General features: G+C 40.6%; 1 protein-coding gene across 5 annotated transcripts in view; it reads right to left on the bottom strand.

The window, feature by feature from the left end:
- Window positions 1-14,310, bottom strand: part of WDFY4 (WDFY family member 4) — a 120,293-nt gene extending 105,983 nt beyond the window's left edge. For all 5 annotated transcript variants that reach the window (XM_059851534.1, XM_059851535.1, XM_059851536.1 and 2 more), the window contains exons 1-8: window positions 14,188-14,310; window positions 9,986-10,247; window positions 6,309-6,423; window positions 5,584-5,687; window positions 4,052-4,198; window positions 3,505-3,694; window positions 2,219-2,408; window positions 150-310 (exon numbers count right to left, since the gene is read on the bottom strand). In XM_059851534.1, the coding sequence (XP_059707517.1) occupies window positions 150-310; window positions 2,219-2,408; window positions 3,505-3,694; window positions 4,052-4,198; window positions 5,584-5,687; window positions 6,309-6,423; window positions 9,986-10,246 (1,168 nt within the window). In that variant the 5' untranslated portion in view covers window position 10,247; window positions 14,188-14,310. The remainder of the gene's footprint in view (window positions 1-149; window positions 311-2,218; window positions 2,409-3,504; window positions 3,695-4,051; window positions 4,199-5,583; window positions 5,688-6,308; window positions 6,424-9,985; window positions 10,248-14,187) is intronic.
- Between the last annotated feature and the right edge of the window lie 4,562 nt (window positions 14,311-18,872).

Raw genomic sequence — 18,872 nt, 5'->3', positions numbered from 1 at the left:
TATAAGACAGAAAATGAATAGAGTTTCATTTTCCTATGACCCCCCCCCACCCAGCCACATGTGCATATACACACACACACACACATATATATTATATATATATATATATATACACTATATACACACACACACTCACATATACACCATACCAGAAGACTGTGTCCGTTCAAAATCAAAGTGTGGCAGTTGTGGGTGCACAATATTGCCAGAAACTTTCAGTTCAGTTTTTCCACAGGTTGTAAGGCAAGTCAGCATATCCAAGATCTCATCCAGATAGGGGTCTCCTTCATTTTGCTGCAAACCCTCACATCTAGGAACAAAACTCAGGACAGTCATATGTTCATGCCTTACTTATGAAACACTTTGGGTGCATCATCAGGCATGGAGCACATGGGAGCTACACAAATAATCCACACCATGGTGACACATTGAATCAGAACAAAACCTACAGACTGAAAGAAACTGAAGTGACACTGAAAGAGTTTTGTTAACAAAAGGAAGATAAATGTTTTAACTTAGTCCCATTATATGTCCTTAATTAAAAAAAAAAAAAAAAAGCTAACTCAAAACAAGTCTGATTTGGGGGATAAAAATTTAAACTTTGTGAGAATTCAAATAATTAAAGCACACTTCATATAAAAAGGTGGACATATGGTGGGCAAGATAAGGGACTTGCTAACTGAAATAAAAAACAAAAATCTCATCCCTGAGGAACAGAAAAATATTATGTTGCCTGAGCTTTGTGAATCAAACATGAAGATGGCAGGTCTCTCCTAAGTAAGGAAATAGTTTGAAATGTAATCCCAGATTTGCAATGGTTCATAGACTGAAGTGACAGACTGTCAAAGGACAGAGAGCTGTTTAGCACATAATTTTATTCTGTAATTCTAAAATGGGATCAATTCTTAAGGAAAACTGCATAATCTGGGCATGGGTTAGTGGCAGAGAAATAGACTGATACAGTTAGGTTAGAAAAATCTCTGAAGAAAACAACAAAATGTTCTGGTTTCACTTTAACATGAAAAAGAACAAAAGAGATCAAATGCTCTGTTTCAAAGAATGCTATTCGCAAGATTCTTTTTATCTGAAGAAAAAGTTCTAACCATCAGAGAAGAGGGTACCTGCTCACATGAAACATTCTGGAAAGAACTCTCCATCTATCCCTTTATGCCAGCATATGCTGGGAATGAAGACTAATCTGAAGCCCTGAGCATCTGTTATTTCTGTCTCTTCAGCCTAGTCACATCAGTTGAAAAGGATGGGGACAGTCATAGCCCTTACAGAAAATGATTCCATGTTTCCTGCCCTAACATGGCTAGAATTTAATCAGAAATATGCATCTCAATGCAGTTGATCTGCAAGGGAAATATAGACAGTCTCTGTTAACTAAAAAAAAGCACTGCCAGAAAACAAAGTATTTTTTCCAATCATAAATTAATAATTTTAATTTATGCCATTAATAATTTTAACTATGCCATTCAAAAATAATGAACTGGCATAGTCCCTCACAGATATCTTTGACTTCATGACTCAATTTATAATCCTCTAGATCCAAATTACAAAATACCCTCCCAAACCCAGTCATTGTTCAGGGACCAAAGTTTTCACAAGTGTTGAATAAATACTACAAGAATAAACAAATCCAGAATGGAAACAAAAACATCTGGAAACGCTCTCTTCAGATGATCTTAAAGAAACTCAGCCTGGTGCAACAACACAAGGTGACAAGGAGAGCAACAGATTCTGCTTTGCACTTTGGACTGGGATAACAAGTGGGGATTTTTCCTGATATGTTTATGCTCATCTGGGTTCTGAAGAATGTAAACATCTCAGATTTAACTTTAGGCGGGTTTTTTTTGCTTGTTTTTGAACAGCAAAGAGATAGTGTTTCCCTCCCTAGCTGACTACATTCCTGGATTAAAAGCTCACCTTAACTGAGACAAATGTCTCTGACCTACATCCTCTGTAACACTAATTGATGAAGAACCTTTGTCTTGTGTTCAAAAAGTCCCCATCCCACCTGCAAGCTAATTTCCCCTACACTGTTCTCCTTCTGCTATGGCTAAAGTAGAAAGGGGTATGTACTGCTTCCCTTCCTAATATAGCAATGCTTTGCATCCACACAGAGTTACCTATGTGATTCATACTTTGAGACCGCTATGCATTTTGAAAATTAAGCTTTACCATGCTCTAGAAGCCTACTAGAAACCTCTCTTACCTGAGTAAAATTTTTAGCAGGAGTTGGTAGCCATCATTATTTTCAAACTCTCTTAGTAAAGCTGATGATACAGGATAAGAATCTTTCACAAAGCACAACACAATGCTGGCAGCTTCACACACATCACAAGCAGGTAGAGTGTCAGCCAGTGTAAAGAGATTCTGAACAGCTATTTTAATGCAGTCAACAGCTGAAGAAAAAAAATACAGCAGGTATTTATGAACTGACAGTCAAACAAATTTATAGTTACTAACAAAAATTAAACAAATTTGAAGTTATTTCCCAGTAAAATAGGAGGCAGGTAACTGTTTTTCTACAAAAAAGGAGGATATAAGAATATCATACTCACTTCAGAAGCATTCCTGGATTTAAAATAGGCATGCATTTCTTTGCTTTACTACCAGAAACTGACTTAATCTCAGGAGTATAAGCTTTCAACCCCCCCAACTCATGAAAATTCATATATACTTAATCCAGCTGTGTGAGCACAAGGTAGGCAAAGACTAACAGATTTAAATGTCTCATACTAAGTCAATCACACATTCTGTGCAGAGTTCACAGATTCATTCTTTGCTCAATGAAGCATAAGCAACGGGGTACACAAATTTTGCTTTGAGTAATGAAGCCTACTTTTCTTGTCTAATCTCATGGCCAGTCCTTCCAGGGCAACTTCAAAATGTCCAAATAGCTCTGTCCATCTCACTCAGGAAGCCAAGTTTTTCATTTGAAAAAATAAAAATATTTATATACATTTACTCCATGGCACGGAATACTGATATTATTCCATGGTATTTTGTGCATTATAAAACTACTTTCTCACTTCTAAGAAATTGAGACTTGTGGCCTTTGCACTTCTTAATAAGAAAAAAAATTGAACTAATAAAGCCTAGAAAGAAGACAAGGCTTAACCAACCATGTTGTTGTCCCAAAAGACAGCCTTACTCGGACCCCAGTCTTGTACTTAGTGTTCATGGGACTCAGACCCACAGACTGAGTCACACAACTTAAGAAAAAACATAATACATCTTCCTCTTGCCCATGTCAGTGTGATTAAGTGGAATTAGCTCTTGCCTGTAATTTGGAGGGGTTTTTTATGTTAAAAATCCTTCAGTTCCCAGATGACTATCAGTACTAAATAAAGTTTCTCTCTCCTAAGTCACAAGCCCATGCTTTGTAGCTGACTACTGGATGATGTAAGAGAGATTACAGATGATGTAATTTATCCTGGGGAGACTCTTTTTGGTAATTCATTCTCAGGGGAGCTATGGGGAAAGAAGAAGCCAAACCTTGTAGATACACAATGCTGTTTTTTGTCTGAGCCTTTGAAATTGTTCTTAGCACACAGCCTGTAGGTACTTTCCATGAGTGGCTGCACTGGTCCCACAGAGAAGAAGTTGCTATAATTAATGACTGAAGCTTATCAGCTGCCAGAAGTTCCTCTATGCCTTGTTCCTCTTTGTACATGTTAAGCATTATCTGAAAAGCAAACAAATATCAGCTACAATAAACACCTCTAGAGATACCAGGAGATGAAGAAAAATCCATTGGGGAAGGAGATTATAAGTTTGATACTAATGCTAGGAGAAAGAATGCGGTGAAATGAACAAGTAAAACTACCACTAGAATATTCTTAATGGATTTTCCCATTTAAAGTCACGTTGTTTTGTTTAGTAAAAAACATGAGATAGTTTTTATATGGCTCCTGATGCTTATTCAATGTTTTGCAGTCTAAGCTTACAGATTTTTTGGCAGTTTGAATCAAATGAACAACTAAGAGCTTAAGTGAACATCTGAGTACCCAGGACAAATAAACCCCCCAAATGCACATCTCACCTTAACAAGCATTTCCTGAGTTTGGACATCATCCTCACTTGTCTCCCTGTCATCACTGGTTTTCTTCAGAGGGACAGTAAAGAAAAGGTACAGGCACTGCATCAGAGCAGCTGGGAGTCCAGATCCAATAATGTTCCACATAGTCCTCTAAGAAAAAAAATACAATCAGCCCCTCTGGAAGCTGACCACAGTTTCCTTGTGTTCCTACACACTGAGAATGTCATGGCAGATGAAAGACCCACTTGAGCATTTTACCCTGATGGGTGCTCTAGAGCACACAAGACTGGCAGTCACATAGCATGGCTGTAAAATCCACTTGGCAGAATTAAATACACTTTGTCTTGCTCCAGCTGCTCCCAGGACTTCTTGCCCCAGCTGAACTACATCTTTGGCAGTGCTCTGTCCTGCATAGGGAGACCTGCAGTCAGTGAAGCACACAGCCTGCAAACTAGCAGCTGAACCAGCAGCAAGGCCGGGTACAGACAGTGTCTCCTTTAGCATTACTTTCCAGGACACTCTGCAGCTAGAGAGGCCTGGTATGCTGAAAGCATGAATTCTCCACTCCCTCCTGACTCAGGATAGCAGCAGTTTACCTATAATGCCTTCACTTTTTTAACATATTGAATAATTGCACTCACGCACTTCTAATTACAGGTTTTATAACTGCAAGTGTCAGTTTCTTCACAGTGTTTCTCAGTACTTAGTTTCCTCTCATCTTCACTATGGCTGCAGAGAACTTCCAGAGAAGTCCCAGTGTTTGTGCTTGGCACACAGTATTCATAACAAAAATCAGCACCAAACTAACAGAATAATGAGGTTTGTGATATGAAGTTTTGTGAGTATGTGTGCTACAAAAAATGGCAACGTCTTAAATCTGTGAAAAACACATCTCATCAGAAAAGTCATGTTGTGACTAGCTATATATATAATTTTATAGAGCTCCTTATGATACAAAACATATCCACTATAATCTGACAGTAAGATTTTATTTTTGTGTGTCTTTGAACAAGAAAGACTAACACAAACTGTTTAACTAAATGTCATGGATAAACACACCACAGATGCCCACCAGCAGGCTGTACTTCTGATGCCAGTCTGCATTTGGGATGGCTGTACAAGTAGAGTTTGTGAAACACTTCAAAGTGAGAGACTATCAGGATTGAAAAATAAACCACTCTATTACCAGACAGATTCTTACTATTCATCTTTTTGATAAGTCAACTAGATTGATAAAGAATACACGAAAAAATTCACAAGGTGGGGGGGGGGGACGACGACGACACACACTAGATAAACCAGCTGTCTGATAACCAAAACTAAAAAGGTATCAGAAAGCACAAAATGGTTACTTCTATCTTTTAGGAAAGCCTGGCTTACAAATCTGGTGGTGTGTCCTTTAACTGTAAACCTTGGGCATTCTCAAGCTCAAAATATTAGGGATAATGCAAATACAGAGACTGGGATGTTCCACTGAACCTACACAGCTCCTCTGAAATAAAAAGGAAAACATGTTTTGTGGTATTTTCTCTTACCAAGTCAGTCTGTGAGAGCAGATACACTGATTTCAGGAGCAAATGGCCATCTCCTGCTTCCCCTTTCTGCTTCAGCAATTGCTCCAAAGCCAGACGAGCTTCTTCTGTTATCACAAAAGCATTAAAGTTTAATTCCTTAGTGAAAGATGAAAATACTGCATTTATGCTTTCTTCTTCTTAATTTTGTTAAATTTGTTAGCTCTATCACAGATCTGACAAATTTAACAAAATTACAGTAGCAGGAGTCCACTAAAGTAAACAGAAAAACATAAAACAATTTTGATTCAGCATCAAGCTCAGTTCATGCAAACTACATGTTTCAAACTGACAAATTTCACCAAGAATACCAGCTCAGTTCATAAAGCCTGGCAGCTGACAGCACAAAGAATGTACAACAGCCACCAGGAAAGCCATATGTGGCTAACAATGTTGTTCTCATTTAAGAAAGCTCCCCAGAATAGTGTGTAACCTACTCTTTCACTCTTACCTGCTTTATACATTACGCACTTCCAGCTACAGAAATTCCAAACTAAAAACCAGCATGGCATACAAGGCTAAATGTTCAGAGCAATCACCTCAAATTGCTGCTAGCTCATACCTACCAAAATATCTGGCTTGCTACACAGCATTTTCCTGGTCCCCCTTTATTTCCAGCAAAGAACACAACTGAAAGACACGCATTTCCAGAATAACTGGACCCAATGGATATGGTATGGCATCTTTACCTGCAGGTTTCCCATTAAGGTTTCTCTTAATTTCTTTAGTCAGAAGCTTGGAAACCTCACTGGCTAACAGCTGAATGTTGGGGAATACGATTACTCCAGCAGACTGTTCCCAGGCCTGAAATCCAAGTGCAACTGTTAAGTCTCTGACACATCATGTCTTTGGTAGATTGAAAAAAACCAATCAATATAAACAAAGGAGCATAAGGCTAACATTCCTCTATAAAATTCAGTAGTCAGTATAATCCATTAAGCAGTATTTCTCAGACAGGCAGGAATACGACACGACGGATACAGAAGTCAAACTGGAACTGTTTTTTGAACCATGTAATGTACCTACTAGAGAGCTTTTACAGTATTTTCTACACTGAATACCACCCAAACAATGTAAAAGTTGGTCATACCCTGTGTCACTAATTATTGGAATCAAAAATTATGTGCTAGCCCCTTTAAAAATATGACAAACAGCCATACAACAGTTGTGAATAAACACAAAATTACAGACGAGCTTATAAACAATTTATAAATAGGTTTATAACAACTCCCTTGTTCAAGAATGGACAAGCAATTAAGTACAAAACTTACTAGATAAATAACAGGAAGACTTGTTTATTCCCTGAGTCTGACAAACAAACCTTTCTTATGTTTCTCAGCCCTACCTTTGGGGAAAAAATTCAACATCAATAAAGAAAATATTCCAGCAGACTAATACTATTGCACCCAACCAGCCTCCGAGAACGTGGTGCCAATTCTTTTAAATAAAACCTCTGATGATACACACATTTATATATTAGCAACAGTTCAGCATTCACCTCTAAAGGCCAGTCTGAGACATCTCTGTCCTCAGCAACCTTGAAAAATTTTCTTTACAAAAGTCTCCTCTTTTTAGAAGCTCTGAAATATCACACTGTAAGTCCCAATGATTAAAGGAAGAAAAATTACATATGTCTTCCTAAAAAAATCTGGATCAGACATCCCATAGTACTTTCTGCCAAGAAATCAGTGAAACTCTTTGTAAATGAAGATCCTCCACAAATATTATTCCCTTCCCTACCGTGGCTTTCAATTTCTTTTCTTTCATCACAGATGGCAGCTTGTGGACAAAGTGTCAGTCACCACTCAGTTATCAGGCAAGCATCAACTTCTTACTTCTTTTTACTGAAGTCAATAAGCAAAATGCACCCAAATATTCTTTCTGTGCTACAAGAGTGACATGCAATTGCACAGTGTGCCTATTTTAAATTTTCATCTATCAGTCAATAATATTAAAAGCGAACTATTTTTTTCAGATTTTGACCTTAAGTTACTTTCAGAGATGCTCAGTTGCAGAAGCAAGATCCACCAATTCATCCACCTCTCATGCAGAAGGGAGGGAAGATCTGTAAATAGCAGAAGCAAGCTGGGCAAACACAATGAGAAGAAACCTATAGTCACTTAAAAATACACAATGTTTGTCATTAAGCTATACCCTTTTTCAGAAGAAAGCAGTGTGAGATTTCTGCCCCTCTTCCTCAAAGAGGAACGTCCTCTTTACACTTCAGAAAGGCCTTGCTATACTCACTCTTCTGCTCTCAGAATTAGCAGGATGAGTTTTAGAAGCTCAGGCCATACACAGCAGAGAGCAGTAATCAAATGTTCATAGCAATGCTACTAGTCCATCTCCCTACAAAACAGGCCACTAATATTCTGTTTTGTTTTCTTCAGTGCTCCTCCTGAGGGTCAGACACCAGTCTTTAGAATGCACTTTCCTTTAGGAACAGAATTAATTTAATATTCATGTCTGAGCCTACAGAAGATCTATATCAACCTGACTCCATTGTAAGATGTCTACCTTTAGGGGAAACTCAAATAATACGGTATCAAAGTAATCTGATTTTCCTTCTTCCTCTTAAACCTGTTTCTACATATTTAAGATTCTGCCACAAGTTCCCTGTGTGTCTCTGCTGTTACCATCTGCCCTTCCTATTCCATGGTTCATGGAGAGATACTAGCTCGAAACCAGCCATGTAATAGAACGTTCTGATACTTTCTGAGGCACCAAGGGGGAAGATACAGAAGGCACATTAAATGACTCCCAGCCCAGGCCTGAATCACGAGCAGATGGCTGACATTTCCCTCCCACACCTTCTTCTACGTCAAGGAGCAGCAGTGTGTAATGAGCCCCCGCACCCCAGGTGTCTCCTGCTTGGTGACCCCTCTCTCCACCCAACTGAGTAAGAGCTAAAGCACTAAAACAAAAAGGCAGAGATGCACTGGCATCTGCATGATCAGAACAGGAAAGAAAAAGCAAGAGAGAAATCCTCCAAGGAGGTAGAAGACTCACACAGAGCACACTGTTAAACAGGGTAGCTTCTGTAAGAACTTCACAACATGTACCACTCAAACTCAGATGCATTCCCCCAAGCCAGCAGAAGGCTGGAAAATGAAGGGAGTAAAAGTCATGTGGGGAAGGACATGATAACTAAAAGCTAAAGGGCAAGATCTTCCAGAATGTACTCTTAAATGAATGATGCAAAGCCAAAATGCTAGTCACACTTCTGGACCTAAATGCCTACAAAGCAATGCAAGCTCCACTAGCATATCTAAGAAAAGTGGAGAGGAAGAATCTCACGCCTAGGGAATAAAATCAAATGTTAAGCTAATGAAAAATTCACTTCTCCCTTATGAATATATTCAGTAGCAAAGTTTCCTTTGAGAATTCAAAAGCCCCTTTTTTCAAGCATTACTGAAATTGAGGAAATCAGTTTTTATAATCCTAATGCTTGTGAAGTTCAGCCCTACAGAAAGGAAACTCTTGATGGATATGCATATGTACAACATTGCCAGTCCCTCAGCAATACTTATCTTGCCTCCTACGAACAACTGTCTTTTGACCCTAAAGTACTGGTACTAAAATTTATTTGCTTATTTATAGTGACCTGTGAGAATTTTCTGCTATGCTGTGCAATTTTAAATTCCAAAGACTTCAAGATTTTATAACTTTTACCATCCTTGTTCAGCTTTCTCAATTCTTTGAAAATTTCATTCCAAAAATTATCAGCACTTTAAAGGCATTCTTGCTTTTCATACTTATTTAAGTATCAGTAAATCTAAAGATGTTGTGTATAATCTCATCTCACCACAATTTGTTTATTTCATGCTCACTACATGGTATTCAAAAACTAAAATTCTAATAGAACTCAGAAACTTTGAGATCTAAGAATTTCAATGTAATTGTAAATTTGAGGCAGGAAAACCTCAATGGAAGAATTTCACATAAAGCCTGCAATACATTGCTTATGAAGACAGGAGGAAGCAGTTTAGAGAGACACTCTTCTATAGCAAGGCCTGTTTGTTGGGATGAGTTAATACCCTGGAAGCATCAAGGATGTGTTTTCCATGGACCTTCAAGAGGTAGTGTGCTGGTTTGGTATGGGGTAGATGCTGGTCTAGCTTCAATGATGCTGTTTTAGGCTTGTGCTGCACACAGGGCTGATAATAGAGATATTGCTGTCATTGCTGGGCAGGGTCACACAGAGCCAAAGCCTTTTTGTGCTGCTATGCTGGAGAGGAGTAAAAATTGATCACCTAAAGGGATCCTGCTCCAATTAACAACACTGGCTGTTTAGGTGACCACAGAATGGGTCACACAAAATAAACACAAATTGTCATCTGCACCAAAGGCAAAAAAGAGAACAAACCTTTAAGAAGAGAGGAAGAAATTCTAGCAGCCTTCTCTGTTGCTCCTCTGGGATGAGAAATGGAGCCACTTGCTCATATTCTACAAACTGTTTGCCCAGAGTCTCCCACAGGAGGGTATGGCTCTGGGGTAGCTCATCCTTGCTGTGTGCAGGCTGCTCCAGCCCTTCTGCTGGGTCTCCATCATCAGGGCTCTGCTCCTGCTGTCCTGCAGTGTCAGGTGACTTCTCCAGCTGCCACATGAGTTCAGCTGCTTTGTCCATGCTGAGATGAGACCAGATAAATATGCTGTGTTATTTATACCTTTTGCCAGTCAACTCTCCCAAGAAATTAGACACTGACAGTTTTAACTCTTGGAGTTAGAATTTAGAAATACGAAAACATTCTCAGTCACTGATCCAATTTTAATGGCAAATCAACCTGCTCCTGGACAAGAACATTACTACCCTGCAGCTGCATGAACAAGCTCTCCTCCATGAGATGTATGCCTTTGCTACACCACTCATCTGGGCTTTGGCAGAACAAACCAGTAAACCACACAGCAAATCTGCATTCCAGCCCCAGCTTTGCCACTGAGGCAGGTCCTCTCCCTTATACCTCAGCCACCCCAACTGTAAAAGAAGTTCTAACTATTACTGTCAGCAGATCTGCAACAGAAGAGCACTAGCTAAGAGCCAGGTTACAGATTTCATTGAGTATGGATGCTAAATCTAGCTGCACATCCGTGATATATTCTCCACTAGAGTGGGGCTGAAGCCCATCTGGAATAGCAGCTGTGTGGAAAAGCCAGATTCCTCACAGAGCTGATCTGGCCCCAAGAGGCAGCAACATTCAGCTCTTTGTGGCAGATGTACAGCACTGTACAATAGGTATTTTCAAAACAACTCTGCTTGCTTTGCTGATCCTATAAACTGAAGTGGATAGGCTGGAATGAAGGAGCATGGTGCTTCTGGCACTCTCATTCCCATCAAATTTAAAACGTGATTTTAACTATATCTTACACTACACATCAAGGAATCCTTCTGGTACCCTAATCTCAACCCCAAGCCCTCTCATCTACTTTACAGCCATTTTTTCATCCATGCTGTTCTGGGGGCTCACTCAGCCCTACTTCTTTGCCACAGCCTCTGTGAGCTCACCCTACTATGCTGAGCCTACATCATGACAGCACTTACACCAAGGGAGATCAGGCTTCTCCAGCTTCCAAAGTCATCCATATGCTTACTGGAGTCTAGGTCATTGTCTGACCACTCCTAAGACTACAACAGGGCAAATTAGGACAGTGTGGGTGGGCAGATGGGAGTTGTCACCAAGATTAATGTAGCTCACTTTGCCTACCATATATATCATTTTTTAAGAGCTCAAAAGAGTCTTTAACAAATCACTACCTCTCAAAGAAAAACACTAACCTATCTTCCTTTCTGGGAAATAAGTTCTTTCTCTACAGTGTCTCTTGGATTGCCATTCCACCATTTCAGTAAAAATGCCAAAAAAGCAAACATGACTAAAATCTAAGTCAGATCTGCACTACCAATACATACATATAGTAAAATAAATTTTAAAAGACAGTATTGTGTATTGTTCTAAGCCAGGTGGCTTAGAATTATGAGCCAACACTAAAACAGCATTTGGGATTCTCTTCCTTCACCATCCATCAGTTACACAGCTAGCTTACTGCTTGCATTCAGCCCACTCTGTGCCAGATGAACCTGTCTCATTTCCACACTCCTGCAGTAGTGCTCTACCACGGACATGAAGGGCAGGGCATTTATCTTGTCACTGTGCACCACACCACCTGCAGCAAGATGATGGTCCCAGCAGACATCTGTGCTTCGATGCTGGTCCTTCACTCTGCACCACAGGCTAGCTTATTTTACCACAGCCCACACTCTGTCCTTTGCTAGGAGATGGAGGCCTATATAATTTTGATCAGTCCCCAAGGAACAGTCAGCCTAGAACTTCCTATCTCCACAACATTTTCTGTTTTGCTGCTGTTGTTTTCCTTAATTATCTGTATTAAGACAACAAGCCCTATGGGAAGAAAAAGCATGGTGACTGCACAGAGTAAACAGGAAGCCTCTGTTCCTCATGACTGTGTGGGAGTTACATTTGTCATATGTTATACTTAACTCTGGTGTGGGATTTTGACCCCCTTGAGTCATCTTGAAGCTGTAAGTGTGTTGGTTGAGAAAGCCTGAATGCAGTTCTAGCAGTGAGCATGGTTCAGTTATGTTTTCAGTGAGGCTCAATTTGCACCCCAAATAGCAAAGCCATTCTCTTCCTCAAGGAGATCTCTCACCCTGGAAGCTACTCTGCTGAGCCTAAATCAATGTTTATGAGTAACTCACTCCAGTGCCTACATTCACTGTGGTCTTCTGCACAAGAAGCCCAAAGTGCTTTACAGAGGGACTCTATAAATTGTGACACTTAGTCACGAAGAGGTGAAATGAAGTGCTTCCACTGGCCTTAAAAGAAGGTCAGTGCCTGATGAGTCAGCTCCCTGAGCTGCACTGCATGGCCCTGGAAATGTGGTTACCAATTTTCTCTTTCTATTTATACTTGACTCAGAAGGCCTTTCTTGTTGGTGGCACAGTTAAAGCAAGCAGGGATAGCCTCAAAGTGTTCGCTCTATGAACCCATGTAATGAAAGAGTTCATCCCAGCTCCACAGAAACTCTTACAACCAGTTACTCACAAACAACTTCCTTAGGGAAGATCAACTTCACTAAGTAACAGGCTATGTGAGACATTTAAAGTGTATGTGAAACACTTTAATCTCCAAAACTACATGAAAGCAAAAGGAAGATTATGATATTCCTTGGTATTTATTCCAACTATCTAGACTACAAAAGCCATATCAGACTAATATCAGCACTCCAGTATTAGTCTGTTGACTCTACTTGCATGATATGCTTTAAATATTATTTCTGCTAGAAGCCTTTTCTTGCATCTACAATTTGATTAGAACTTTTAAATCCTTTCAATTTTCTATTCATCTGGGAGGACAATTACTCTTCAAGACCAAGCACAAAGTCAAAGTCATATAGTTCATCATTCAAATACTTTTGGTATTAAGGATAACTTAGATATTTTGAAAAAGTCTTATATGTTGTCTCTTGTACACTCCACCACTTGTTCTGATCCTCAGTAAAAGTTAATAGCTTATTTCAGCTTTGATAAGTTTTTTTGTTTGATTCTTGATTAAGTTTGATAAGATACTTTTTGATAAGTATCACAACGATACAAAAAGTTAATTCTAAATAGTAACTACTTTAAAAGATATAAAAGTGAAGACTAATCAAATAAATCTGATAGAATCATTCAGAATGCCGTGTCAGGTTACAGAGAGAAAATGGAACTAAATCATGTATTTTCCCTTTTTCTCTAAATGAAATCACACAGCAGTGTTGCTACATCTTTCCAGACTGAAAAGCCAGAAGGGAAGAAAGGCCTGACCAAAACTGGCAGAAGGACCAGCAGAATACTGTTACTAACAGCTTACTAGTTGAACAAACATGATTTTTTAATGACATTTAATTATATTTATCTGTGATTACGTGCTCCAGCAGTTCATAGAAGGATCCCATTCAGGTAAAAATAATCCAAATTTGCACCAAGACCAAAAGAGAATCAAGTCTCATACCAAAATTCAGGCCAAAATTGGTCCCCTTTTTGCATTAAGTATCTCAAAAGATGTTAGTTGAGTGTACATGGCAATCTTTAATCTCCAAAAGTACATGAAAACAAAATAAAGACTACAATTGGCTTCCTTATTTACTCCAACTGTTCAGATAACAAGAGATAAACTGGACAAAATATCAGACCCCTAGTTCTAGGACTACCAGCTTTAAATATTCTTTCTCTAATATCCATTTCTTGACTATTAAACCCCAGGATTCTGTGGACTATCGGAAACACACAGCTCAGATCATCCCAAAAATCCAGTGTGATACTCTTTTATACTCCCTTCCTTTCATTGGCAGCCAGCATGACTCTTGAATGAACACAGTTATGACAGCCAATAATTGTAAATGCTAAAACCAGGAATTCCACTAATTCATAGGGAAAACTGTCTTTGCACTGCAGTTTAGGGTGAACTCCGACTGAATCCTTCACTAATTGAAAGTAATTCTCTCATAATATACCAGTTGCAACCAATATTGCATGCTGCTCTGTCTGCTTTCACAGACAATCTCTTGACATACCTGGGCTCTAGACCTGGTAGCTCCTATTGCAGTCAGTAACCATATCCAGAGAAATGAGTGTTGCTGCTTTTGTCCTTCTAGGCATGTTGGTGTATGCAGTAGCTGCCACTCTGCTCTTTAAACTTTCCACTGTGAATCACCTGATTAGCTGCTGCACTAACTTCCTGAGGAAAGCAGAAGTGAAAAGCAAATGAGCCACAGCTCAGGAGCCATCAAGCTCCCAAAGCAATTCAGAACAGCTCAGTTAACACACAAACCTGGAAGGCACAGCATTCTTCTCCCTGCATCAAGAGTAACCAGGTAATTCCCTCTCCATACCATATTCACGAGGGGGAAGGGATTTGTTTCATTTTGGTTTTAAATTTAAGGCTTACGAAACTACTGCTGGAATACAGCACCACAAATCTCATGCTCTCTGTGCAACAATCTATGGCCAAAGTCAGGCAACTATTGTAGTGCTTCCTCAAATGCTGCACCATTAAAATAAACATTTGAATGACTAGGGGAACTCTGTGTCCCTGACCTCTTTACTGAAATGGTCAAGGCAGCTGCTCGGATCGAGAGGCAAACAAGCACTATAAGCTCACTAACAACATAAATGAAACTTGATTAGATAGGGGCCTGGAGGAAGATTACTTCTCCATTGTCTACTTTCTTCCTTGTTCTCCCTAATAACACATCAGAAAGGCTTTATAACGTTTTGTCAGGGGAGGAGGAGTTTAAAGATTTTTACATGGGAAATTCAAGTGTTTCCAACTGCTTCTCCCCAGAAATTTTACTGTGATCTTGAGAACCAACAGAATCATGACCTTACAGTGACTGAAACCTGAGGGGACTCTATCCTAGGTGGTTAAAGACACCTGTTTTCTGTTAACATCTGCTTTATTCAAATGCTTGAAAAAGCATTCAGAAGGAAAAGTAACCAACTTCCTCTTCCAAACAAGCTACAACTTTGCTGCTAATCCAGGCTGAAGACTCTTTGTAAGTCATAAGCCAGGATAACAATTGCCTGTACTCCACAGGGACCTCTGTTGATGCAGTGGTGTTCCGGGCACAGAGCAATCCCTGAGGACAGTTCTCATCCCTTATGGGGAATGTCTTGTGTGGGAATACAGGCATCAGCAAAATCACGGGTTAAGTTCATCCCTTCACACGTTATACCTGGATTTAAGCAGAAATGTAGTTTTGCAGCAAACAGAAATATTCCTTAGATTCCAAGGAAAAGACTCTGCACCAGTCTATACATACAGTAGCCTCTAAACTGACTAGGTTTTGGAAAGCATTAGCTAAACTAAGTATAATTTACAGACTGTTTTCCAAGAAGATGCAAGGTCACCAGGAGCTATGCACATTCAGGGCAGCTCCAGTGAGTGCTGCATTTGGTCACTGCAGTGAGCCCAGAGCCACTCACTCACAGACCCTGCTGCACTGCTGTGGCTCTGGGGCCTCTGGCAGCTCTCAGCAGGGGCTGAGCAAGCTCCTGCAGTCTCTGAAGGTCTGTGCCAACACATCTGCTGCTTTCCTGCTGTAGGCCATTCACATACCAGCTGATCCACTTCCAGCTGCCATCTAGCCCAACCCACGCTGCTGAGATGAATGGCAGAAGCACAGAAATCCAGAAGAGAATATTAATACCAATCCAGACAGAACATCACTCTCTTAGACTTCCTAACTCAGAACCAAGCCTAAGTGTGTTCCATTTCCACCCTTTTGCTGCCACTTTAAAAGCACAGATGGTCATTTGCAGCAGCCCCACCATGCTGTTTGGTTAAAGAGGTTTATATCCCAGAGATCTTCCCAATCCAGTGGTACCTCCTCACTAGATGATGTCAGGACTCAAGCAGACACACAATCGTTAGGAAAGTCACAGCAGAGGAAGTACCATTTCTCCTTTTCATGCTTCACTAACTTTTGATGGGCCTGAAAGTCCAGTTTCAACATGCCCACCCACCTAATCTCTGCTTCACTGGAGCAAAACAGATGCAACCAAATTATCTGTAGTAAAAATAACTCAAGGGATAAAGACAAACATACAGTTCACATTGTAATAAACAGTGTCACAACACCCTTTGTCAGCCTGGGCTGTTTATACTAAAAACCCCTTTGTAATGTTCCTCCACCTACAAAAACAGAAAGAAAAATCCTTCTTTGTCCTCTTCCCTACAGTCTCGGGGAAACAACAACAACAGACAGTCTCCCACTTGCATTTGCATCAGGGCACCTAGTTCAAAGGAACCTTCACTTTGAGACATTTAGAAAGGGCACTAAATCTCCTGGTCCCAGGAGCCAGCTGTACCAACACTACTGGAAACTGCCATCTGGTAAGACAGCACTGTGATGTGGGTCATCCATGGCCCAGTGGAGATGGTGACCTGCTTGAGCCAGACCTACAGCTGGCTTTCTGAGACAAGGATCCAGAGATTACTGTAACTACAAGGCCCATCTGTCTCACAGCACCCAATACTGGCCCTCATGTCGCTCCTTGTCAAACTTCTCTCTTCTTTGCTACTCCAATCTCCATAGAGAAGTGAAAAAAACCAGATCCATGCCTTTACATCTACGATACCAGCCATACCAATTTATCTTAATGGTTCAGAATGCCAAGAATCACAGGACTTCTTCAGCCTGTGGCTGGAGGGCAGCTAATGCAGATTTCCCCAAAAATGCAACTTGCAGTAAGATTCAGTTGTATTACATTCACCAAATGGCTGACGGGCTACAGCAAGAGCAGGCACATCCTCTGGCTACTGCTGTGCCCTTGCCTTTGCCTGAGGGCTCATAGTTCAGCCCAACTGCAAACACAAATGGGATGGGGCTTTGGTGAAAAGCCTGTATTTCTCCCTTCAGAAGGTTTGTCTCCTCATAGACATAAAAAATAAAATTCAGCTGAATTTGCTGAGATAATAAATTTTTGTGCTGCACGTTTGTAACCTTCAATCTAGAGAAAAAAACAAGTTAAACATGTGTTCCTTTCAACATTTCAGTGTCCAAAAGTTGAATTAGCTGCAGGCTTTTCCCCACTCTTTGCCTTACTTGCTAAAATCTATCATCTTTTCTTGATAAAAAGAAAGTTGATTAAAAATGTTCTTAGAATGATTATTCATTTCTTTAGGGAAGCGGCTGTGTTTCATTTTCCTCCCTTCTTTTCAGTGGCAGAACGGAAGCTGACAGAGAAACCACAGAGAAAGGCAATGCAGAAATTTAAACCATCTGCTTAACAATCATTTTCACTCATCCTTTTTCTCAGCAAACCTTGAAATATGCAACGAAGGAGGCATTCAGCTCCCTCAGCACATCCTCCCGAAGCAGCAAAAGCAGCAGGCACAAAGAAGCTGCAGACGGGGGGTCTGAGCAGCTCAGCTCCTCTCCCCGGGCACACGCACTGGGTACAGAGGCCACCCCACCTCTTTGGCTGGGTCTTCTCTGGAGGTCAAGGCCCTGGGGAGGTGGAAGGAGAAGACAGCTCCTGTTGGTGCTGCCAGCAGCCCCAGCTGAGCCAGGGCCCTTCCTGCCCAGGCCCTTGGGGGAGGAGGCACCAAGAGCCGAAGCACGGCCATGGCATGCAGACTGCCAGGTGACTCACCTGCCTGTGCACCTGCAGGGCTGAGTAGCTGCAGCTTTCCATTAAATGGAGCCCATGCTGAGGACATCATGAGAGAGGGCTGGTGAAGACATACAGTGTATCCACAAGGAGAGTATTTCTGCCTGCCAGCATCCCTCAGCACTCCCAGCCTGCATTGGGAGCCCCATACATCCCACACCACTCTGGCACCATGGCTGTGGGATTAAAAGGACAGGGCAGCTTGCAGCCTTGCTCCTGCGGTCAAGCTCCTACTTGTGTCAGGAAAGAGATCCATTTCTTCTGCCCATGTTTCCACCTGAGCAAGGTCAGGGGGTCTGCAGCTGCTCCTCTGTGCCCCTGGCACCCAGCTGGCACCTTCCGTCAGCAGCAGCAATGTCGTGCAGTAAGGATAATTTGTCACTTGAATTTTTCTATCTCAAAATGTTTCATTGGAAACAAATTCCCTCCATCAATACAAATCTGTTGATCAAAGTGATTTTTTTCCAATGTTTTTGTTTTAACAGGAACCAACAGAAGTGTATCCAATGGCCTGCATCTTACCTGTTGGGCTGCAACAGTGGTTTTCAGTCTTTCAAAATCTGTGCAATCCCGAGGTGGTTTCCTACAAACCATTCTGCAGCACATGTAAATCAGCTGCTTGATAGCTTCACCCTTTGGTCACTTTTTTGCCTCTGCTAAAATTAGTCAGGGGGACTTGCTGGATGATATGCTACAGAAGTATACTCAATAATTTTAAGCTGCACTTTAAAAAAATTCTGTGCATAAATAAATCTCAAAATTATTCCAGGGTCAATAAAATAGGATCAACTTTTAAAAACACAGAGAAAAAGAAGCCTCATTTAAAAATGAGTATGTAACAAAAGGGAAAACATTTTTATTTGAAATGGTCAGATCCAAACAGAACTGAATAAATATAATATTTTTTCCCAGAAGGAAAAAAGTATCAAAAAAAGTTCCTCTGGGAAGCTGCTATTTTGATTAAATGTCCCCTGCTGACTAGAAAAGTGTTGTGCAGGAAAATTTATGGCAACTTGACTGCACACTTGATCTCCACACAAGAACCCATGTTAGTCAAATGAGATGGAGGAAGTTGAAAAGCTGG

This window comes from Haemorhous mexicanus, chromosome 7, assembly GCF_027477595.1.
Source record: "Haemorhous mexicanus isolate bHaeMex1 chromosome 7, bHaeMex1.pri, whole genome shotgun sequence".
In the NCBI taxonomy this organism is placed as follows: domain Eukaryota; kingdom Metazoa; phylum Chordata; class Aves; order Passeriformes; family Fringillidae; genus Haemorhous; species Haemorhous mexicanus.
The sequence above is the reverse complement of the archived record's forward strand: the minus strand, read 5'-3'. Positions and strand labels throughout refer to the sequence as shown.